This window comes from Rhinolophus sinicus, chromosome 1 (genome assembly GCF_057876585.1).
Source record: "Rhinolophus sinicus isolate RSI-liver-muscle chromosome 1, RSI-T2T, whole genome shotgun sequence".
Taxonomy (NCBI): domain Eukaryota; kingdom Metazoa; phylum Chordata; class Mammalia; order Chiroptera; family Rhinolophidae; genus Rhinolophus; species Rhinolophus sinicus.
The window spans coordinates 40,329,483-40,353,756 of NC_142501.1; the positions used below are offsets into that span (position 1 = coordinate 40,329,483).

At 36.6% G+C, this 24,274-nt stretch overlaps 1 protein-coding gene across 24 annotated transcripts in view; it reads left to right on the top strand.

The window, feature by feature from the left end:
- PPFIBP1 (PPFIB scaffold protein 1) overlaps positions 1-24,274 on the top strand; it is a 172,812-nt gene that overhangs the window by 105,878 nt on the left and 42,660 nt on the right. For all 24 annotated transcript variants that reach the window (XM_088798563.1, XM_088798585.1, XM_088798559.1 and 21 more), the window contains 3 exons: positions 11,623-11,721; positions 14,916-15,121; positions 22,688-22,774. In XM_088798563.1, coding sequence (XP_088654689.1) covers positions 11,658-11,721; positions 14,916-15,121; positions 22,688-22,774 — 357 coding nt within the window. In that variant the 5' untranslated portion in view covers positions 11,623-11,657. Of the gene's footprint in view, positions 1-11,622; positions 11,722-14,915; positions 15,122-22,687; positions 22,775-24,274 lie in introns of those variants that run through there.

Sequence of the window (24,274 nt, forward strand, 5' to 3'; positions counted from 1 at the left end):
TGAATACCAAATAATATGACGCTCTCCCACCTCCGGGCCTTTGTACAGCTGTTGTTTCTACTCAGAAGCTGTTCCTATATATTCGTGTGACTTTCTCCCTCATCTCTTTTGGGAGTTTGCTCAATGTCACTTTATCAGTGGAGCCTTCCTTGATTATCATATTAAAATCAAAACTCCCTGCCATTCCCTTTCTGCACAAAGAGCCAGCACAGTGTATAATTAAGAGCATGGGCTTAGGAGTCAGACTCTCTGGCTTCAAACCCATTTTTCAGCTGCGTGGCTTCAGGGTCCTTTCTGTGCCTCAGTTTTATCACCTATAAAATAGGGATAAATATTGTGTCAATAGGGTTATTGTGAGGATTCAATGAATTAATACATGAAAAGCACTTAAAACAGTGCCTGGTACGTAGTAACTTAATGCTATTTTTATCTTCCTTCGTTGCTTTCTTTTGCCCATATTATTTATCACCATCTCTTCTATATATTTAAATATATTATATTTATTTGTTTATATTTTCTTGACATTAGAGCAGCAACTTTTACTTTTCCATTTTTTTCTTTGCTGCTATATCCATATCACTTAGAACAGTGCCTGATATATAATAGATACTCAGTAAATATTGTTCAATCAGTAGGGGAGGGGTCTGTGTACTTCAGGAGGCTGTTCGGGCTGGGGTTGGCAGGCAAAGGGCCAGATGGTAAATACTTTGGGTTTTGTGGGTTACAACTACTCAGATCTGCTGTTGTAGCATGAAAGCAGGCACAGATGATACATAAAGGAGTGAGTGTGACGGTGTTCTAATGAAATTTTATTTACAAAAACGGGCAGTGGGCCAGATTTGGCTTATGGGCTATCGTTTTCCAGCACCTGAGTTGGGAAATAATTTTTGGCCTTGCTTTCCTTGTTCTCATTACCCCTCCCTTACGCACATCTCCTCCTGCAGCAATCAGTGCCAGTCATTCAGAACTGAAATACAAGTAACTTGAAAAGCATTACATTACCCATTATTACTTGGTTCAGTACTCATTAATTGTACAGAATTTCCATATGTCTTTTAATATTGTAATAGAGAATAACTACATTAAGAATGTATTTTGTACTTTCAACTGTATAATTTCAGGGCTCTGGTTTTGATTTTTTTCTCCAACAGCTGAAAACATCTGCACTGCGGATTATGGCCAGAAGCATGTATATTATAAAAGAAAAAAAAATGTTGACATTATACTTACTATACAGCCAAGAGTGTAACTAACACCCAGTTGAAAGAGAAACCAACAAAAATTGCCCACTAGATAAACAGTTTAGTTTTTAAAATTATTATAGTCTTATTCCTCCACAAAACGGTTCCCTAGCCCACAGTCTTTACCACTCTTCCTAATCAATTTGGTATGCTAGCAAGATTCTTCCTTTTTTTAAATTTTCCACGATGGAAGGAGGACTGATTCTGGGTGAGTGCACAGTGCAATATATAGATGGCATGGTGTACAGTTGTACACATGATTCTTCTGTGTTTAAATACAGTACAATTAGGGCCATGTTGTATGAATGACAAACTATGAAAATTTAGTGCGAAATATATATATCCTTTAGTGCTGTAATTAAAACAAAGTGGATCAGAAATTATACTATTTTGCTGTTGTGATGCATTATAATTAGACATATAAGTAGTTCAGTTATGTGACTGCCATTCATGTTAATTTTATACAACTAAAAAATGGTTTATGTTTCACTTCTTCTGAATTGAATCATGTATCATCTGTATCAGTGCTAACAGTTTTCCATTTGCCATTTAATTATTTTTATCCTTTGACATGTGTGGAGAGAGAATAAACCTGAACCATATCCCCCAGTTGATGGGTTTCTCTAACTTCCTGTGTTGCCCTTTCTCTCCATCCATAGTCCATGGCTGAGTTTCCAATCAAAATACTGTGCCCAAGACATGTGCCCGGGGTGTCCTCCAGAGCAGTGCTTCTCCAAGAATCTCTGGTGAAGGACCAGTTTTTTCTTACCCTCCAATTCATCATAGATGGATTCTTTCTGTAAAATTTAATTAAAAAAAAAATTCGGTGGGCCAGAAGAGTTATCATGTAGTGGATATCACAGGCGGGTCAGGTTGCTATAACATTCCCTAAATACTTATTCTGAATTTCTGTTCTTATCTTAGAGTAGACCAGGAACAATTTGGTGGACCAACACCAGTTCACAGACCACATTTTAAATAGCACCACTTTAGAGCAGTTTTTCTCAAATGTTGTTGACCCAGTGTAAGATCTACTTTCTTATACGTATTATGATACAGTACCTTTATATACAGGCCCACATAAACACACACTCTGAAACCACTGGTATGTCAGCCTCCTAAAGGCAGAAATAGTTTTCTTTTATTGCTTGTCTTTTTCACTGTTCTATCTCCAATACCTGGCACGTGGTAGGCCTTCAATATTTATTGCATGCAGATGTGTATATAATAACTGAATCAAAAGTTTCACAAAACAGTACTTAAGCTTTTCTTATGAGACACTCTGATGTTTTCTGTTTTATTAAATAAATGTTGATTGCAGTCTACTAAGTTTATTTCACTACCTTCTAATCTTAGGGGTCATGACACAGTTTATAAAACACTTATTTAGAGTGTGCTTCTATATAGACAACTTGCCCTTTCCCCCCCTTTCAAAGCTCTGAGTAGCTATTACACACCCCTTCCCTCCGTAGGATGTGTGCCTGGGTCCCACATTCTGGAAATGCTTAACTCTTAGCCAGCTAAAACTAGGTTGGTAGACCTGGGTAGGAAACTAGGAGACAGATGAGCCTGTTACAGGTGGTTAGTCTACAGTATGGGTTGGAAAATTACAAGTTAAAACCTGCTCAGGCAGGTTTTATGATACTCCATCTTATTGGGAACTAAGTTTGCAAACTCTTAGGAATAATGTCCTTCCAAAGTAGCACAGTGAATTTGGTTCACCTACACTTTGAAGAGCATGAAGATTCATTTTGTAAGATTGTAGAGAGGAAGGGTGATAGCAATGATCAAATGTATCCACATTTCTCTTAAACGGTAAGCTGAGCAGATAGGTTTCTGGCTTAATCAGTTAAGAGGAAGGTCACGCTATTGGGCAAAACAGGGATGATAGGAGTTAAATACTTACGACATGAAAGTGCGTGTTTGAGGAGCCACTGGAGCAGGCCTTTTGTGTCCACCACACAAGATATTGGGGATGCAGAGATCAGAAACACAGTCTGTTTTCAAGGAGCGCACAGCTTAGTCAAGGATACAAGTACTGTAAAATTAAGGCTGTCCTGGAGTCATGCCATGGATGCTCAGAGAGGAGTCAGCAAGGCCTTAGAGGAAAGGATGCCTGAGCTGCAGTCTCGAAAGTGTTTACCAGGGCGTGGAAGGGTGGTCCAGGCAGAGAAGAAGCAGCTCATGTGACAGCAGAGAGAGAGAAGAGAGCAGGGGTATGTTCAGAGGAGGGTATGTTGTGCAGCAGAAGAGGCCGGCAGGGTAGGTATTCTGGAAATGTATAATTCGGATTAGAAGCTCTTAAGAAAGGTCAAGGTTGGTGATCCCGGTCAGGGTATACTGGCTGTTTGATAAATGCCTACTGTGAATCAGTGAGAGACTTGGGAACAACATGGGTTTTGGACTTCCTGAGTTACCTGGGGCAAATTCCTAACTTCTTCGTGTAGTCCTAATTCCAATAATAGTAGACAGGGAAAAATGGGAATTCTTTTCATTTATCACAAGACCTTCAGATTTACTGATATTTTAATACACATCAGTTTTTCACAGAAGCAACATCCTTTTATTCAAGAAGTGAATCTTGGCTTATCGTATGAACCTTTTTATCGATTCCCTTCATTTCTAAATATCATAGCATAGAATAAGCTATAGCATAGAATAAAAGGAAAAGCTCATTTCCTTTTATCTTTGTTTTCCTTTGCTGCTTCACTTATTTGAATACTTACCAGCTTTGCCCCATCATTTTGTGGCTCTTCATTTTAGTGAGCAAGATAAGTAACTTTTACTAATGCACAGTCATTAATACTCCCTCTGTTATGCGCTGCCTTGCAATTCTCTATCTGGGAGACACTGTTCCCTTTTCTGAGTGTGTGTTTGTTTATCCAGGTGGTTAACATAAGTGTTTTCTTATTTGGTTTGTAAATATTTGATGAGCCCTTGGTATGCTTGAGGTTATGATAGAAAAACAAAACACTTAAGACGATATATTATGGTCAGAGGTCTTTGAAAATCTTATTGTCTAAAGATATGAATGAAAAATTTAAATATTTTTATTATGGAAAATTTCAAATATGTGATAATGTAGGTAGAATAATATAATGTTACCCAATGTACTTATCACCTACCTTCAATGATTATCAAATCATGGCTAATCTTGTTTCATCTATATTTTTATCCTGTTTCTGTATTTATTATTTTAAAGCAAATTCCAGATATTGTATTATTTCATCCATGACTAGGTGGCTAATGATCTCTAAAAAATAATAGCTCTTAAAAAAGAACTGTTATAACTTAAAAGTTAAAATAATTCTTTAATAGTTTCAAATATAGTCAGTGTATGAATTTCTAGTTATATCATCAATATTATACCTATTTTAGAGTTGGACACATTTTGTAAATGTGAATTACCCTTGCTGTCAGCATCCTCAACCTTTCCTGTTTTCAACGCTTCCCATGCCTCTTAACCCCCACTTCTGACCGTGTTTCCCTTTTCACATGATTCTGAATTAGTTTTCTAGGGATGTTAGAGCAGATTGGCGGTGAAAAGGATTTGGACTAATAACTGTAGGGAGGAGAAAGTATGTAATGACAGATACATAGCAGAGAACCAGAAAGCAAGGAGGATTGCTTAAGAATCTTAGCATGTTGCAGATATAAAGACATAGTAGTTGAAGTTGAAAGGGAGAGATTTTTTTTTTTGGACTGAACATAATTGCTTCTTCAAAGCTGTTATTTTTGGATCAAAAGTAAGAATTGGGGGCCTGGAGAGAGGAGCTCTGTACTTGTTTACCTTCATAACCAGTTCCAACCTCATCTGGGTGGGGCTTGTCCCAGGAGGAAAGAGGGAGGGCCTCTTATACTTAGCGCAGTGATTGTGCATGAGAATCACAGGGACATCTTATAAAAACCCAGGCTGCTGGGCCCTGCCCCTGGAGTTTCTAATTCAGTAGGTCTTGGGTGGGACCCACAGCTTTACAGTCTGACTAACCCCAGGTGTCGCTGCTGCTGTTGCTGCTGCTGCTGCTGGTGGTGGTGGTCCAGAAACCACAGCTTGATAACCACTGCTAGTCCTTCCTACATACTTTTGGTCTTTTCATTTTTAAGACATTTTATCTTTCCGAAGATTGTGTTGCTGCATACATTGGAAATCATTGTGTCATTGATTAACATCCCTAGTAAGCATCTTGGGAAAAAAACTGGTGAGAAATCTGTGGGTAATTTGTAGGAAAATATGCTGTTTTCATAATGCCCACATAATAACATGGCACTCCACCAGCCTAGTGGAATGTATGTAAACTTTCTCTCTTGCAATGACGGGATTTCTTCTTTTAAGTGTCTTATTCATCTCAGTGAACTGTGCCCGTCTCTGGGCACAAAATTAGAGGTTCTCTTTCAAACCTGAACATTTTACCTAAGGAAAGCTGAGAAAGCTAGGCTAAGTGTAATTCCAACCAAAGTTTAAAACAAACTTTGTAATTTTCGTACAGCCTTTCTTTCTTCACAGAGAGACTGGGCAGCCAGCCTGACTTAAAACATCAGTTAGTCAGCAACCTTGCAAAAAATTTTCGTTTGCTGCCAATGCTTTAGCCACCACACCCATTGCTGGAACTTTCCCTGATATTTTATCCCATTCAAATCTGCTCTAAATGGGTCCTAACCAAGCTTGAAATATACACAAAACATGCTTCTGTTGGGTCTTTTTTTGACACTCTAATATATGAATATTATTCCCAGTAGATTACTTTTCTGAAGACTTTTCTAAACTTAGTTTTATTAAGCCATTGGGATAGAAAACTACTGGATTGAGGACGCCTGCAAACACAGCTGGTCTTTTCTGGTCACCCAACAAGTAAGGGGTTTCTCCAGTTTGAGCTATGACCTTGAACCCAAACTTTATTCCCTTGTTGTAGCTGTATTTCCTGGTAGCTGCCTTCAGCAAGTTATTCAAAGAAGTATATATTAGCTATATAGAATATAGAAATGAACTTGCTGGATCATTAAATGTTGAAGTTTGAATTTTCTAAATGGTTTTGTCCACCGAAAAGAAAAAATTATAATCAGTTTTCTGGATAAGCAAAGAATTAGAACAAAGGGACCTAGATAGTCTGAGTCTTTTATTTTGGACCTCAGGTCTGTAATTGGATTATTCATTACCCTTGATTCATGACATTATCACTGTAAGTCCATGTATTTCCTACTTACATTAATCCATTTATTTAGTTCATTTTAAAATGTAATTTTTAATTTCTAAAAATCATCTTTATTCCTAATTTTTAAAATTTGAGATGAAATCTACATACAGTGAAATATACACATCTTAAATGTATAGTTTGATGAGTTTCGACAAATGTATAAACTTGTGTAGCCAAACCTCAATCAACATATTGAACAGGAAATCCTCCAGTATCTCCTTTAATTATTTGCCACTTCCTATAAGTAACTATTGTTCTACCTTCTATCACCATAGATTGCCTATTCTTGAATTTTATATAAAAGGAATCATACAGTACATAGTTGTTTATGTCTGGCTTCTTTTGCTCAACATAATGTAGCATGTATCAATAGGTCAGTCTTTTTTATTGTGGAGTAATAATATTCTATTGTATTGGAATAACATCCATTGTGTTAAGTATGTGAGGACACCCAGGTGAATCTTCCTCTCAGAAATGATTTTGAGGATACAGGAAAATCTTTTTAAGGGCATAGGATTTTCTGAAGCCTTTTTATGTAGCCTTTCTATTTTTAAAAATACTTTGACCCAGCCACGACAATTGACATAGCTTTATCAACACAGATGTTCACTAAATTAGTCTGCCTCTGAAATAACTCAAGCCATGGGCAAGCCAGAATTTTAATATATATGGAAATTCTATTCTTAGTGTTAGTACTTTACCACTCAGGTGGCTGTTGTTAAGTCTCCTGTGTCCTGCTTTAAAGCCCATTTGGAACTTATTGAGACTTATTTTGTGTCTTTGCATACATGGCCTATCATGGTGAATATAACATGTGGACTTGAAAAGAATGTATATTCTGCGTTTGAGTGCTTTGTTTTATAAATTAAATTAGGTCAAAATGGTGGATGGTGTTCAAATCTTCTATACTATTACTGGATTCTTTTCCCTATCTTGCCTACCATTCCAAAAGAATGTTGAAAAAGACGAACAAATAACAGATGGAACAAACAGAAAAAAATGGCAGGACAGTAAACTTAAATCTAACCATATCAACAATTAGATTAAATACAAAAGGATTTAATTTGGGTTATTCTCCCTCAATTGTGTTGTTTTTTGCCTCATGTATTTGGACGCTCTGTTATTAGTTGCAAAAAAAAGTTGGAATTGTTACGACCTCCTGGTGAATTGACTCTTATCCTTATAAAATACCTTTCCAGTAATATTCCTTGATTGAGAGCTATTTTTCTTACATTAATATAGCCACTCCTCTTTCCTAGGCTTACTATGTGCATGGCATCTCATTTTTCATTTTTTCACTTTATATTTTTAATTAATAGCATATAGTTAGAGCTGTCTTTTTTAAAACCAGTCTGACTTTTAATAGTGTTTATTTCATTTATATTTAATGTGATTATACCATTGAGTTTAAATCTACCATCTTGCCATTTGATTTCTGCTTATCCCATCTCTCCATTGTTCACCATAACTGCCTTCTTCCAGATTAATTGAGGTTTTTATTAGTATTCCATTTCATCATCCTAATTGGCATTTTTGTTTATATGTCTTTTTTTAATAGTTTTAATGGATTACATTATCTATTCTTAACTTACCACAGTCTACCATGAATTAGTATTAAACATCTTTGTATGTAATGTAGGCACTGTACCCCCTTCTATCCTTTGAACCAAAAAGATTGTGATTTTCTTCACGAGTCCTAGCAACTCTGCCTCCCATGGACTGAGAGGTGTGTCCGCAGGTGAAAAGCTGTATAAACCTGAATCTCACTCACATGGTTCCCTTTACTCAAGAATGAATTCCTTCCAGTTTTTACCTGCTTCTGTGGCTCTCTTATTTCTTCAAAATTGTTTTTATGTAGTGTTTTATATTGCTATTTGTGGGACAATTTGTCCTATAAAATATATTCTACCATTATCAGAAATGGAATTCTCATTTTGTCATTTTAAATAATGCAATAAGCACTTTTGAATTCATTACCTGACTCAAAAACTTGACATTGACTTTCGTTTACCTATGTAACTCTTTTTTTAGTCTGTCCCAGTATGTCCCTGGTTTGAGGTAGCCATCATTCTGAATTTCTTGTTATCATTCCTTTTTTAATTTGTGCACATGCTTACACTGAGTCTATATATAGTTCATATGTATATTTGTATTTAATTATTTTTAATTTTATAAAATGTCTTGCTGAATTTACCAGAGACTTACTCTTTCATTTGCTATTATATTGCATAGATTTGTTCATACTATACATACATTTCTTTAGTTTTGACAACTGTGTGTAATTCCATTGTATAAATATACCAATTTGTTCATCTCTTTTCATATTGATGGACATTTGGGTCATTTCCACATTTTTGTCCTTGTGAAGAGTTCTACTGTAAATATTTGTGTATTGCTTGTGGTTATATACTTTGGAGCCAATAATGTTAGATTGAAAATGAGTATGAATGTTTAATTTTAGCTCATTTTACATTCCTACTACCATTCTAGAAGAGATTCTATGAATCCATATCCACTACATTACTTAGTAGTGTTATTTTTTATTTTTATTTTTATTTTTTTTTTGCCAACAGACTGGATATAAAACAGTATCATACTGTGGTGTTAAATTCCTTGGTTATTAATACAGTAAGCATCTCTTCATATTTTTATTGGTTAAAAGTGTTTCTTCTTCTATTATATGTCTGTTAATGCCATTACCCATCCCATTTTTTTATTGATTCATAGAAGTTCTATATTTGGAATACCACTGAACTTGACCACCTATAATTAACTACTTTTAACATATTAAAGAGATCTTTGGCCTCTGAATCTGTCACTCTTCCTGACTTCCCTATTTAATTTGCAAACCCCTCCAAACTCCTGGCCCCTCTTGTCCTGCTCCATTTTTAACCCTAACCACCTACTGCCTTTGCCATACACATTACATACATATTTATTGTTCTCACTGTCTGTCTTCTCCTTACAGTTACATGTAGGCTATTACGTGATACATGTAGAGATCAAGAGTAAGCATTTATAAACTTTTATAACAATGTAATATCATCGTATTTTTATGATAGTAAACAAAGGATTGGTATCTAAAGAATTGGAAAGTTTTTTTAAAAATGGGTTTTCACCACTTTGAAAAGCATGGGCTGCGTTTTCAGACCTCCATGCCGTAGCATTTGAAAGGCTCTATGAACAGAACTGAAGAAATAGATAATGACTTGTTATAGTTGAATGTGTTCATGCTCTACACAAAATATAATTGGTACCAAAGGCAAATATTTGTTTTTCTGATTTAGTGAGGCAATGAGAGTTTTTTTCAATGTGAGCATCACTTTGTTTTATTAGCATTCCTCATGTTTACATATTTATAGCTGAGCCTGACATGACTTGTATTCATCTTTTGTTATCGGTATATATTGAATATCACAATTTTAATACAGATTTTTCCTTTCTTAAAATGTGTGTACATTATTTTGGCACACTGTGTGTGTGTGTGTGTGTGCGTGCGTGCATGCGCGTATACTATGATTATATATATGTGTGTATATACTATGATATATATGTGTTTGTGTGTGTGTGTGTGTGTGTGTATATACACCATAGTATCTAGAGCTCTTTGAAGTGCAACTTTTAAAATGAAAGGGAATGCAAGCCACTTAATTATATGAAAGTCAATGACTGTATGCTATTTGGCTTAATCTTTGTTCGCATTTTTCACGTTTTAAGTATTCCGCCTGAAATGTGATTATTAAATTGATGCCCCCTCTCTGAACTGTTCGCTAGCTAAATGTGCAAGTAAATTTTTGAGAACTACCTAGGTTCATAACCTTGCTTGTTAACTCTCTGATGTCTGGGTGACTGTAAACACATGCTTTGGGTATTTTTGTGCTGTAGTATTTCCACATAACATGGTAGTGATATTTTATATTTTCTGAAGTGAGTAAAGTTCTGGCAAATTCTTAGATGCAATATATAAAAACTATAAAATCAAAGTAATATTTCACAATGATTAAATGACATTTTATTGGAATGAATACGCAGTAGAGAACTGATCCAAGAAGCTGTTCATCAGAATTGTAAATATGTTTGTAAAGATAAAGTGGTAAGTGAAATCTGGCTGCTTGGAAACAGAGGGCAAAGGTTTCTGTGAAATAGCATAATCTTTATTTCTCATGTTATTTGTTTTGCTACTGTGCATCTGTGATGCAGATACATCACAGTATCTGCAAAGTAGCAAGAGCCTTCTTTAGGCCTGTTGGGAGAATTTATATGGATGCTTAGACAGGTACCTGAAATGCATTAAATGACATTGAAGATTACATAATTTGACTTTTTCCTGTTAATGACCAAATTTTTGGCAAGGATAATTTTGATTTTTTAACAGGCAAAAGAGGGAGTAGTTTTTGACACAATTTCAGTATAAACCTACCGTTCAGATAAGCTCAAATAAACAGAAATTCAGTATTATAGAGGAAATAGGACAGATCTAGGTTAAAAATGTTTTTTTGCTTTATTTGCTATGTTTCTATGCAAAAAATCAACAAACGTCTTTGGTCTCAATTATAAAATGGAGATGAATTTATCCATTTTATAGGGTTGTTGTCATGACTAAGGATTATGGGTAATTTATATAAATATGTAGGGACCACTGTAGGCATTCAGTACATGGTTACTACTATTACTTTATAAAATAACAGATATGTGTGTAGTATATTTGTTCATGAACCTCTTTATTAGGCAACTCTTACAATTAAATTAATTCTCTATAAAGAAAAAAAGGCAAAATTAAATGAGCAGACATTGGGTAAGGCTGGTGCAGGGAAAAAGAAGTATTCTCTACTCAGCATGCCTCATGGCCCTCAACAAGGTTCCACAGCCATCCCCAGTGCCTTTCACAGGGACCCAGAGCTGTACAGAGAACAGCATGGAAACCGTTCTGCTGAATTTTAAACACCTTGAGTGCAAGAACTGAGTCTTACTGATTTTATTAACTGACACAGGGGTAGCATGTGGTCTTGCAGTACGGTAGCTGATTATTGGCCACACTTGTTAAATGGTTCAGTTGATTCAGCTCTACTACTTAGACATTCTCCGTGTTTGTCTGCTAGGCGGAGCTATAATTTGAAGTTGAATTATCAAACCTGCCAGGAAGTGTGTATCATTTAGAGGATGTAATGCTAACATCATTGTTTTTTCAGATCTAGGTTGGAATTTGCCCTTGACGAATATCAAAATGATGAGTGATGCAAGTGACATGTTGGCTGCAGCGTTGGAGCAAATGGATGGTATTATAGCAGGTAATCTGCGTCCTCTAAAAAAATGGAATCATGCCATTTATTCTGCTCTCTTGGTTTTTTCATTATAACTCTTTTATTACCTTTCCATTTTCTTATTTTCATCTATTGTCTCTCTCCAACGACTTTAGTTTGGTTCCCTATGGTACTGTATTTGTTCCTCTTCTCCATTTTCTTCCAGAATTATTCTTAAATTTTATTTTAAAATGTCAAAAGTTTCAGTACCATCCTAGGCTTCTGATTAAGGATAATGAATCTGCTTCCCAGGTGATCCGGGTGCTGGCAGTATGTGGACCACACTTTGAGGGATACTGCTCTACCTAGTATCCATGAATGTTCTGATCTGTTCCCTTGAATTCAACACTTTTCCAGTGACTCTCACATCTAATTACTTTTCCAATTCTTTGCTAAGCTTCAAGTCCCTGTTTCTAACTGCCAATCAGATATCTCCCCTGGAATGTCCTGTATAGACACATCAGTGTCATTATTTAAAACATTGAGCTCGTTATCTTTCCTCAGAAACCCCTCTAGTAGTCTTCAGCTAATTTCATAGCCCTTCATCCACACAGTTTCCTAAACAGAAATTTAAGTCATTCTACACACTTTTGTCCCTCATATCCCCCAACTTAGTCAATCACGTTCTATCAATTCTACCTTATACCAAATGCTATTGTTCCCTTTTTCCCCCTCTCTAAAATGTGTCCTGTCTATGCTACCATTGTCTTTCTTTATCTAAGCAATGCTCTCATTTGATGTTCCTGACACTCTTGCTTTCCTGCTCTAGTCCATCTTTCTCTAAACCACCAGAATCACCTTTCTAAAGCGCAGTCTGATCCTATTACTTGCTTGTTAAGAATCTTCTATTATGGAAGCTGAGCAAAAGCAGCAGACCATCACTTCCTGGTTTTCTCATCATGGCTGAGGGGACTGACTAGTTAATAGGCGAACTCTTTCACTCTCTTGCAGTCTCTCAAGAGTGGTGGCTACCTAAGGTCTCGTGTCACATTTTGTATTTTGTCTCAAGATAAATACCCAGTACTACGGGAAGAGGGTTGAATGGGCTATTGGCTCTGGTTGTCATGAATGTACTTGTTGATCAGGGTCAGGACATAGCTGGCCTTTACTGCTCCTGGAATCTAGTTTTCCTACCCCAGCTGCTTACTTTTTTTTTTGGTCATAAATTCTATTCTACTCTGTTTGGGTGGCTTGAAGAAACCATAAGTGTTTTCCTTTTCAGAAGGTTCTTCTTTTGAGGGAAGTGGCATGTCATGGTTTGGCCTCCTTTGTTATCCTTAGATGTCTTGGAGACCTGACTTCAATTTGATCTCCTTTGTAGATAAGACCATACCTTTAGAGTACTGTATTCAGTTCATGGAATATCATTTTCAAAGGATCACTGGAATACTAAAACTTATCTAGAGGAGGTTAGCACGAAGGCAAAGAGTTTAACCACCACATCTAGTAAGGAATTGGTTATACTTAACCTAAAAAAGTGTATTGTTGCTTGGGGCATTACTCTGTCACAATTTCAGAAAACATAACTAGAACCAATTCTAGACTCTTACCAGAAGTTTTACCTTACACTTGTGGTGAAAATGAAGATGAGAGAAGTGCTATTTCTGCAACAGTAGTTGAAGGATTTATATTTTATATACTGCACTAGATTAGTGTATTTTTTCCTGTCAACATTAGAGTTATTAAGAAAATCAAGATTCCTCAGGTCCCACCCCAAACTAAGTCAGTCCAGTAGCATTGTGGGCAGGATCTGGATTTATGTTTTCAAATTAACCTCTGTTAATATTATACCTCCAACTGAGGTAAGAGAGAGAGAGGAGGAGAAATGACTACAAACATTTGGGGAATTTTTCTAAATACACATCTCTCCCTTATCCCCACTTTGTTTGGTGACAGAGACTTAACAGGATAGAGGGTTATCAAGGGCTCATGTATTTTTAATAATATCATCAGATTATCCTATTGCTTAAAACTGAGGAATAAGACATTAGAGCCTGTCTGGGTTTTAATGCTCTTCTGTCCCTCCCTCCCCCTGACATATTCTCCTCAATGTATATTTTTCTGCGTTCTCATCTCAGCTCTAAAGGGATCTTGAGGGGATTGATTCCGAGGGTTACATGAAGCATTTAGTTAGCATTGTGCCTAACATATCAATGGTTGCCATTATTAGAGTTTGGCAGATTTTGTCCCAGTATTAGGTAGATCAATGGGATGGATTAGCTGGAAGGGAATTCCTCTCCCCATTGTTAGAACTGATCAAGCCAGATGGCCTACTGGAGAGAGAACTTACACATTGTTTCACAGGTCTCACCTAATTGTAAGACCTTCAGATTCATGAGGTGATAGCCTAAATATCATAATTAATGATATATAAGTATAAAGTCAGTCCTTATATTTGATAGTATGTATATTTGACAGACCAGAAAATAAAAATCTAAGAGATGAAGAGGTATACACAAGTGCTTTCGGAATGGACTGTGGGTCAGTTATGTGGATGTAAGTAGCAGAATGTTTTATAAATAATAGAAAACAAAAATGGCTGTAAAACTGTTTTTTTTTTTTTTTTTTTAAGCTAAAATTAGCAAGAGCATTTGATGTTAGGCTCCGCAAACAATCATGGGGAAAATATTTACATACACATGCCCATACATGCTCATACATGTACAAATATGAGTATACACATGTAATCATTGAACTTCTTCAGAGATTAAATTCTGGTAAGTTAACTGGGAGCTGATCCTCTTACCTTTGAAATTATGCCCTGCAATTTCCACCTCAATGTGTAACTTATTTATAGGAAATTTAAAGACTTTATGGCCCCTAAAATTTGTGTTTTTTGGAATGCATGGCTCCCCACAAACTGATCTGCTACCTTCTTATCCCTTCTTTCTATGAGGTCAGCACATCTTACACCAAAGCCCACTATCCTCTTACTATACCACACGGTTGGCCTCCCTGTTAGGTATTTGGCCACTGATATTTACCATCAATTATGTAGTTTTAATTTTTGCACTAGATAACTAGGTCTTGGAGAGATTTACATGGTCGAATTATCTTTTCCCTGTTTTTTGTTTTGGTTATTGCTCACTGTGACTGGACTTGCTTGCCACCTTCAGCTTTAGTTTGTTATCTAATATAAATTCTGTTGCTTTCTCTGTGACTTTTTTTTTTTTTTATCCTAGGCTCTAAGGCTCTGGAATATTCCAATGGGATTTTTGATTGCCAGTCTCCCACCTCCCCGTTCATGGGAAGCTTGCGAGCTCTGCACCTTGTGGAAGACCTGCGTGGATTGTTAGAGATGATGGAAACGGATGAGAAGGAAGGCTTGAGATGCCAGATTCCAGATTCAACAGCAGAAACACTCATTGAATGGCTTCAGAGTCAAATGGTAGGTGTCTGCATGTTACAAATTCCATGCTGTGAAGCTTTTTGCTTCTTTTTCCAAAATTTCTAGCCAATTAGAACAAGAGTAAAAATTATAGGGCAACAAGTTTGCCCTTAAGATATCCCAATTACATTTTGACTCTAAGGATAATTTTTTAAAATGTGCTGTTAGTGTACATTTCATGAGTGCCAGCAGGTCACCTGATTATTCTTACAGTGCTGGACGAGCTTTGAGATTGTATCAGAATGACCTATTGTGGCTTAGAACAAATAGTCCGGTAAGAGAAAGAATGCACATAACAGATACTCTCTCAATAATATTGGGTGGTTTACTGTAAAGAGCAATTCTAAATAGGCAGTACAGTGAACAGACACCTCAAAAAGCAACGGTTTTTAGCAATATTTGATATGAAGGGCCATCTAGTGGTTTGTGGCAGTCATTTCAATTCCAGTGTGCGAGTTAAGTTGTGGAGTTGGGCTTTAAATGATGTTCTTAGTCACTGAAAAATGAGGTCTCTTTCTAGGCATCCTTCTCAAAAATTGATGATATGCAGATCTCCCCTTTCCCTGAATACAGTGGTAAATACCATGGATTTAATATGTGTCAAACACATAAAATCAATAGAATATCACAAAAACATATTCAAAGGAGAAGATAGAAAAAGTATTATTTCGTAAGTATTTAGAGGAAGTTACATTACTAAGCTTATGAATTAATTGTGTTTATATAAAAGCCAATGAAAATTGTATGAAAGAATTAAGGTCTATTTTTGGATCTGTGGTAGATATGGAAGTTATTAATATTTTCTTTGGGAACCATAATCTACATCGTACAGCTAAAACATGTTCACATGACATGACGCAAAATACTGGTGCCAACCAGGCCATGCTGAATGTTTTTACCGTGTTTCCCTGAAAATAAGATCTAGCCGGACCATCAGCTCTAATGCATCTTTTGGAGCAAAAATTAATATAAGACCTAGTCTTATTTTAATATAATATAAGACCGTGTATAATATAATATAATGTAATGTAATATAATATAATATATTATCTGCTACCTTCTTACCGGGTCTTATATTAATTTTTGCTGCAAAAGACACATTAGAGCTGATGGTCCGGCTAGGTCTTATTTTCGGGAAAACACGGTATGTCCCCAGCCAAGATGCCTTCCCCTTTCTGAGCGCAAATAGTACGATAATGTTTTAGCGGTGGTGCAGCTACACAACTTTGACAGTTAAAGATAGTTTATTTTTTGTAATACGTGATGCCTTGTTATTATACTTTATATTTGTTCTGCAAGTTTCTCCTCTAGAGGTTTAAGTATCTGGCTTTTCTAATTTCTTCGGGGAATTGCTTCATGCACTAAAATTAGATGTTTCCCAGAATATTCCTTAGGCTATTTCTACTTCCTGTCTCACCCTTCTTTACTCTAGATTTTTCTGATTATTCGGCATGTAATGGGAAAGGAATTTACTAGTGGGAGAAGAACCTATTCTTAGCCCACATCCAGAGGCTGCCAATGGTAGCCATAGATTAAAGGTACCTGTGGTTGAATTTTTAACCTGTGTCCAAAAACAAGTGGTGTCCAAAACAAAGGCTTGTGTCCAAAACACTTCCATTAATGCATACTCAGCCTGTTATGTTAAAGTCTTTCCGAAAAAGAGTAAAAATGATGATGATGATGATGATATCTGAATATAAACCGGATCATGTCATGCACTCCTGTTTTAGAAACTTTCAACGATAGTCACTTCTCATTCAGAGCAAAAGCCAAATGCTGACTCTGGATTGCAAGGCCTTACAGGAGTTGCTCGTAATTATTTTCTGACCTCATGTCTCATTACACTTTCCCTCTTTCACTCCACTCTAGGCATATTGGCTTCCTCACTGATGCTTAAACATGCGGGGCAAACGGACCTCAGGCCTTTGGACTGGCTGTTCACTCTGCCTGAAAAGCTCTCCCTAGATATCTGTATACTAGTTTTCTCATAGTCTCCTGGTACTTACTTAAAAGTTATGCTTTCAATGAAGCTTTCCCTGGCCACTATATCTAAAATTTCACATATTCATTCTTTGTATTACATTTCCCTTCTTTATTGTTTTCTTAGCACTCACCACTTACGTCCTGTGGATTTTCCATATTTATATCATTTATTTTCTGTCTCTCCAACTGGAATGTAAAATGATGAATCAGTGAATTTTGCCTGTATTAAAAAAACAAACAAAATTCACTATATCCATGGTGCCTAGAATGACACCTGGCATATAGTAGGTGCACAATAAGTATATTTGTATTGAAGTATATTTGTAATGCCACTTGAATGATAAAATGAAGTGCACATTTGAATGAACTGATTGTTTATTATGTTAAAGTTATTCCTTCAATGGATAATGGCCTGTTAATTTGTATTTTGGGTTGTTCTCTGTCTTAATATTTGACAGTTTTAAGTTAAATATCCACAAAGTGATAAGTACTTTACACAACTTATGAATATTCAGTTTTTAACCTAAAAACAGCAGTTAAAAAATAAACTAGAGGTGGATCCAGAAAGGTACATTTTTTCAGTTAAACTTATTTATATTTATCCAATTTATTTATATCTATTCCCTCATCTTGACCCCAATCCTTCCAAATTACATGTGTTACTTCAAGCACACAGAAAATGAAAGAATAAAAGAAGAAAGCCGGCAAAGGGCAATACCCAAATAGAGAAGAGGAAAGCTGGAATGAGTGTTTGGATGAATCAAGGCATAAGTATGAAATGAATAGTCACAGTGTTAAGCCTGTGGTGAACTTTACTTTTAAAACCAAAAGGGAATTGAGGCAGCACTGAGAATCCAACAGGTAGAGGGTCTTAGGCTTACGATTTAATGATTTGCTGATAATATTAGATTTCTCCCACTTTAATATCTCAGAAGTTGCATTGTGTTTGTGATCTTAAAAGTGGGATATAAACACATCTTAGCTGGAATTGTTTATTTTTTCTTCTTCTTTTTAATAATAAGGTACCTAGAGTAGTCAATAAAGTCATAGGGACAGAAAGTAGAACAGTAGTTGCCATGGGCTGGGGGGACGGAGGAATGGGGAGTTAATATTTAATGGGTACAGAGTTTCAGATTTGCAAGATGAAAAACAGTACTGTCGATGGATGATGAAGTTGGTTGCACACCCATGTGAATGTACTTAATATACTGAACTGTGCACTTAATAATGGTTAAAATGATAAATTTTATACGTGTGTCTTACCACAGTAAAAAGTTAATAGTGTGATAAAAATTGATGGCATCTTAGAATTGAAGGAACCCAGAACCTTAGCAAATTCCCCCTTTGTATTGTTAATGGGGAAATTGCTAAAATAATGAGAAAAGAGGTCCTGTTGTAAAAAAGCGGTGAATGATAAAGAAGGCAGGATTATAACTTGGCAGTTACAGATGCAGACTCTGGAGACAGCAGATCTGAATTTTGATGTTGGCTGTGACTCTTTGAAGCTTGTATGATTTGAGGAAAATTTCTTAAGCTGTTTGCCTCAGTTTACTCGTCTATAAAATGGGGATGATAGTTTCTGCCATACAGGATTGTGAATACCCCATAAGCTAACATATGTTGAATGCTTATCAGTAAGTCTCGTGGATGACTAGTCAAAAAGGTAATACTGAAATGTGGATTATAGAGCGTAGGGGGAAAACGTTTAACATTACAGGACCCCTTTGCAATGAGTAAAAGAAAGGATTGGGTCCAGTTCCAAGAGGAGTTAGGTTACAAATTACACATATGTAGTTCACTGTTTTGACAAAAGCTAGACATGTCTCAGACTGTGAAGGAGCTTCCATAATATTTTAGGAAAACTTATTAATGAATGATACTAGTTACATAATTAAGATTTCATTTATGTTTAATGGTAACCAATTTGAGAGTCCATGTACCTACGACTGATACTAATCTTCTTTTTAGTGCAACTGGGCATTTGCTGTTTTAATTATTATTTTGCCCAGGCTAGGGAGATCCCCCGGTTTCCTGTAGGATGTAGGTTATTCCTTCACTACTAATTTCTGCTGCCTGTGTAATGGTTTCATATGATCAGAGGCTGGATAAGAAAAAAGAAAATAGTAACACTAGTAGCCGAAGGAATGTCAAATCTACATAATAGGGTAGCTATAGCTGTAGCCTTGTAGAAGTGAACAAGTATTTTTTAAGACTCAGAAATTTAACACAAATATTAACAATGGAGGATTATGTGCTTTATAGCAAGCTCTGAGTTTAAGAGGGCAAATAGGGAAATGCGTCCCTTTGAGCCAAGCAAGTATCAGGTTGGTGCAAAAGTAATTGTAGTTTAAAAGGTTAAAAATTGTTGTAAAAACCTTGATTACTTTTTCACCAACCTAATAGTTTTTGCTTACCCTAGGTCTAACTTGATGACCCTAGGGCATTCTTACAATGCGTTTTTCACTAGGCGAAGCTGAGGGTCATGACCTAAATCAGGTCATGCAATCCCAAAGTATCTGATTATGTGGCAGTTTTAATTATGAGGCAATCTCAAGATTAGCAGAAATTACAAAAATACAGTTTTCAACAGAGTGAGTGAAAATACTGATGGTAATAACGCCAAATCAGACACCATAGCCCATGGAATAAGAGTATAAATGGGCGAAACGAAGTGTTCTTGACTGGCTTCTGAACCTGTTAAATTATAATAATTTCTATCTTATGCCTATGTTAAAAAATAGATATTTATTCAAAATAACTTAAAAAAAAGTTTTTCTGAAAATAAAAAGTTCGTAATTTCAAGAGTTCAGGCCTGGGGCATGTGTTCTCTGCAGGGCTGCTGGCTGTTCTTCCTGACTCGCAGACACACACTCCATTCCCAGCATCCTCTGATCCCTGCTGCTCTCTGACCAGCTTTTCTTTTCATGTGTGCCTCCAGGGAATGTGTTTTCAAGTCTTGGCAAACGAGTTACATCTTAAGATTGTATCCCATATGTGGTCACAGTTATCTGAGTTATGTAGCATGTCTCTGAAACATCCTGGCTAATACTAAAGCTGATTTCCCCTTCGGCTTCTGGTAAACATCTATGAAAAATGTCCACAGGCACAGGAAAACAAATGCACCAGGTCAGTAGAATTCTCAGTTGAGAAAGGCCAGTGCAGTGTGATAAGTGAGAGGTGCACTTTTAATGAAATCCCCAGGCTACCGCTGTTTGTTTGGATGGAATAGCAAGAGAGTTCTCTGCCCTTTTCTGAAAGTGAGTTAAGAACGAATAAGTGGCAAGAAACAGAGGGACAGCATTTTTTTGTTGATCTCATGTTACCTTTCCAAAGTAGAAAAGAGATTCTTTTGCTAGATCTACATCCTGTCGCACAGCTGGCTTTCAATAAATATTGAATAAATGAATGAATAATGGCTGAAGGAATGAATATGGTATGCTGCTACAGGACGAGCTGGGCTTTAGCTTCTAGGAACCTTCTTTTCCGAATCCTTCTTTAACTTGGGGAACTCGGGAGGAGACCTGTGACCAGGATAATGCAGCATCAGCATCTACCCCTCTCCCCCACTGTAGAAGCTTTGGGAAGCATGATAACATGCATGGAAATAAGACAAGGAGGAGTTAGAACCCATCTTCCCTATTCAAGTCACGTGTCTAAAAGGACCTTTTGGGAGTCTGTAAAGAAATCTATCAAACTCACCCTGTGCATATTGACAGTGGATGCACATTGACAAATGAGGAGGTGCTGTGCATGGAGTTTTGCCCTGTATCCTCACTGAGCAGAAAGTTTTTTTTCCTACCTCGTGAAAGGTATTTGTTTATAAAACGTTGTTTGTGTGGGGTTTTAAAAGCGGGTGTCTGCTGACATCCTTAATCAAAACGAGGCATTTAAAGCTGTGTAGGAACAGTCTCCACACATGGGTATGCATCCTGGCTTTTGTCCAAAAAAACTGTCCTCAACAAGTTGCATAAGTTTCATTTTCATGGTTGTCCCCAGGGATGGAAGTCGTCCAGGCCACTCCATCAGACTCCTGATAATACTTGTCACTTAATTCTGGGTATTTTAGTTTACAATATGAAGAGACTAATGCTGTGAGAGGAGGGCAGGTATGTGGTCAAATGGCTGATGTTGATTTTATCCACTCTAAAGTCACATTGCATGCTTACTAAATTGGCTTCTGATTCTTCTGTGGCCTCATGGGAAATATATCCTGTGTGCCTAAGTTTTTAGGAGAAACATTCTGAAATGTTCCTTTTTCATTAATGCTCGTTTTTGTTTGTTTCCCCCCCCCTTCCTAACACATGACTTTTGTTACTCTCAGTATTTATAGTAGAAACTGCATTAGTTGGAAAGTAGAATCGTATTATCAGTTAATTCTGGAAAAATACTAGCTCTCACTTAAAATGTGTGCTTGGTGGTAAGGATGTATTTGTATTTTCTCTGATTCTAAATCTGAAGTTGTTATTTGATTTTTCAGTTGAACCCATCTAGCCATTTTGGATTCTACTGGCTTTTATTTCTATTGCATTTGAATGAGAAATCAGGAAATCCTATTGAGATTACATATTATATGGTCATGAATTATTTAAATGAGATAACAGGGACATATCACATAGACTACAAATACTTCAAAATGACGTTTTTATGTCGTCTGCTCACTGTAAGCCTTTTCATGTGTCTCTTTAATGACTTAAATATATAAGACAACTGAGAAAAGAAATCTAACTTGCTTTCCCAATCTATACCTCCTTTGGCATTTATACCATTCCTAAATATATCCAAATCTTATAAAAAGCGGGTGCGGGGGGTGGGTCATGAGGGATGGGCAGGAAGAGGGAGCCCTGAGCCGGATGCTGTGGAGATTACAAGATGTTACCTGTTTATAAGCTCTGCCCAGGAGCTTGGGATAATGTTATATGAACAAGCAAACTCACAAGAAGTTAGTGAATTTGGGACAGAAGGTCATAAATCACCAATGAGCATGGCTAGTCAGTGCTGCCAGGGGACTGAGTGCTTAAGCTTTTGGGGGAAGAGAGAAAGGTTTCAAAGAGGAAGGGAAGATTTGTTCCATGATTTGGAGACTTGAGTACCAAGAAGAAGCCTGTGGTGTAAGTTGCCCCTGTTGACTCCCGATTGCAATCCTGGATTTGGGACTTTGGGAGGAGAGGGGAGGAAGGAAAGGTCATCCCACTGTCCCTATCTAGAATTAGGGGCACTGATCATTCAGGGGAAAAATAGGGTTTCGTGCCCAACCACACATGTGCAAAGCTTTGCATGCCCCAGGTGTACCTCTACTGTCAGTGAATATCAGTAGCCACTATTCCTTTTGGGTCATTATTTTCTGCTTGATGAGAAGTTGTTTAGTTTGGTGAAAACATGCCAACATGCGTAATGTGCCTGTCTTACCTATTTTGACGTAGATGAACCGAATTGCATTCTCATATTTTCTATTAATGTCAGTAATAGCTGTGCTGAATTCAATTCCATTTCCTTGGATTAAAAAACAGATGCAATTTTTTTATTTATCCACAGTAGTTCCATTTTAAAGAGGGTCAGCCTTACCCATATTACTTCCTTTTTCAGACAAATGGACACCTACCCGGGAATGGAGATGTGTATCAAGAAAGGCTAGCACGTTTAGAAAATGATAAAGAATCTCTCGTTCTTCAGGCAAGTGATTTATAAATGCTGTTCTTTCTTCATGGCATACTTACAAAGACCATTTTAAAGTGGAAGAACAAATTCAGATGCTTACAGGAGCCAGACTGCTGATAGACAGAAGTGCCACAGGCCATCTGCATACAGTAGGGAGTGGTGAGGACTGTGACAGAGTAAGGGTGTGCATACCCAGGCTAAGGTGAGCAGCCCTTAACAACCTTAGCTCTTCAAGGCCCAGTCTGATGACAGGCACAGTGTCATCTGATCTGATTTTCTGATTGGTCATCTGAGCTGATTTTTTAACATGTAGCAGAAATTCCAATTTTATAATATATATATGGTATATAGTACACACACACACTCATACTCATAACATAGACTCAAGTCTGAATATATACTTCTGAATCTGAATACATATATATTTAATATTTTTAAGTTTTTAGGACAGTACTATGGACCAAACAAAACACAAAGTGAATAGTGAAGTCCTGTTTTAGGCTAAATTTGAGTTTTCTTCTTCATGGTACTTTTTCCTATTTACCATGTTTCCCCAAAAATAAGACCTAGCTGGACAATCAGCTCTAATGCTTCTTTTGGAGCAAAATTTAATACAAGACCCGGTCTTATTTTGCTATACTATAAGACCAGGTCTTATATTAATTTTTGCTCCAAAAGATGCATTACAGCTGATTGTCTGGCTAGGTCTTATTTTCGGGGAAACATGGTATGTATGTATGTATGTATGTATGTATATACGCATTCATTTAAATATAGTTGACATACAACATTACATTAGTTTCAGATGCACAGCATGATGACTCGACGTTTATATGCTTTACAAAGTGATCACCACGATAAGTCTATAACCATTTGTCACCATAAAATATTATTACGATATTACTGACTATATTCCCATATGCTGTATACTACATTCCTATGATTTATTTGTTTTATAACTGGTAGTTTGTATTTGTTAATTCCCTTCACTTTTTCACCCATCCTTCACTCCCCTCCCTTCTGGAAACTATCAGTTTGTTCTCTGAGTCTGTTTCTGTTTCTGTTTTGTTTGTTCGTTTGTTTTGTTTTCATAGATTCCACATATAAGTGAAATCGTATGGTATTTGTCTTTCTCTGTCTGACTTATCTCACTTAGCATGAAACCCTCTAGGTCCATCCATGTTGTTTTAAATGCTTGACAAATATTTTTACTTTGGTATTTTGAGCTAAATAAAGTATGTTTACTAGGCTGGTGATTGTTAGAGGAAAACTCAGAGATTTCCAATAAGCACTGAGGATGGAGGACTAACCCACTGACTCTTCGTGGACCTTTGAGTTACACGCTGGCTTTGAACACATTTGTGAACCATGTGGTCATGAAAGATATGGAATTTGAATTTTCTGGATTTTTAAAAAATTCTTCATGAAGTAACAAACTTGAATCGTCCTTGATAACTTCTCTTTCAAACATTAACTCCATTTCCTCTCTTAGTCTCTAATGTTACCTCCCACCCT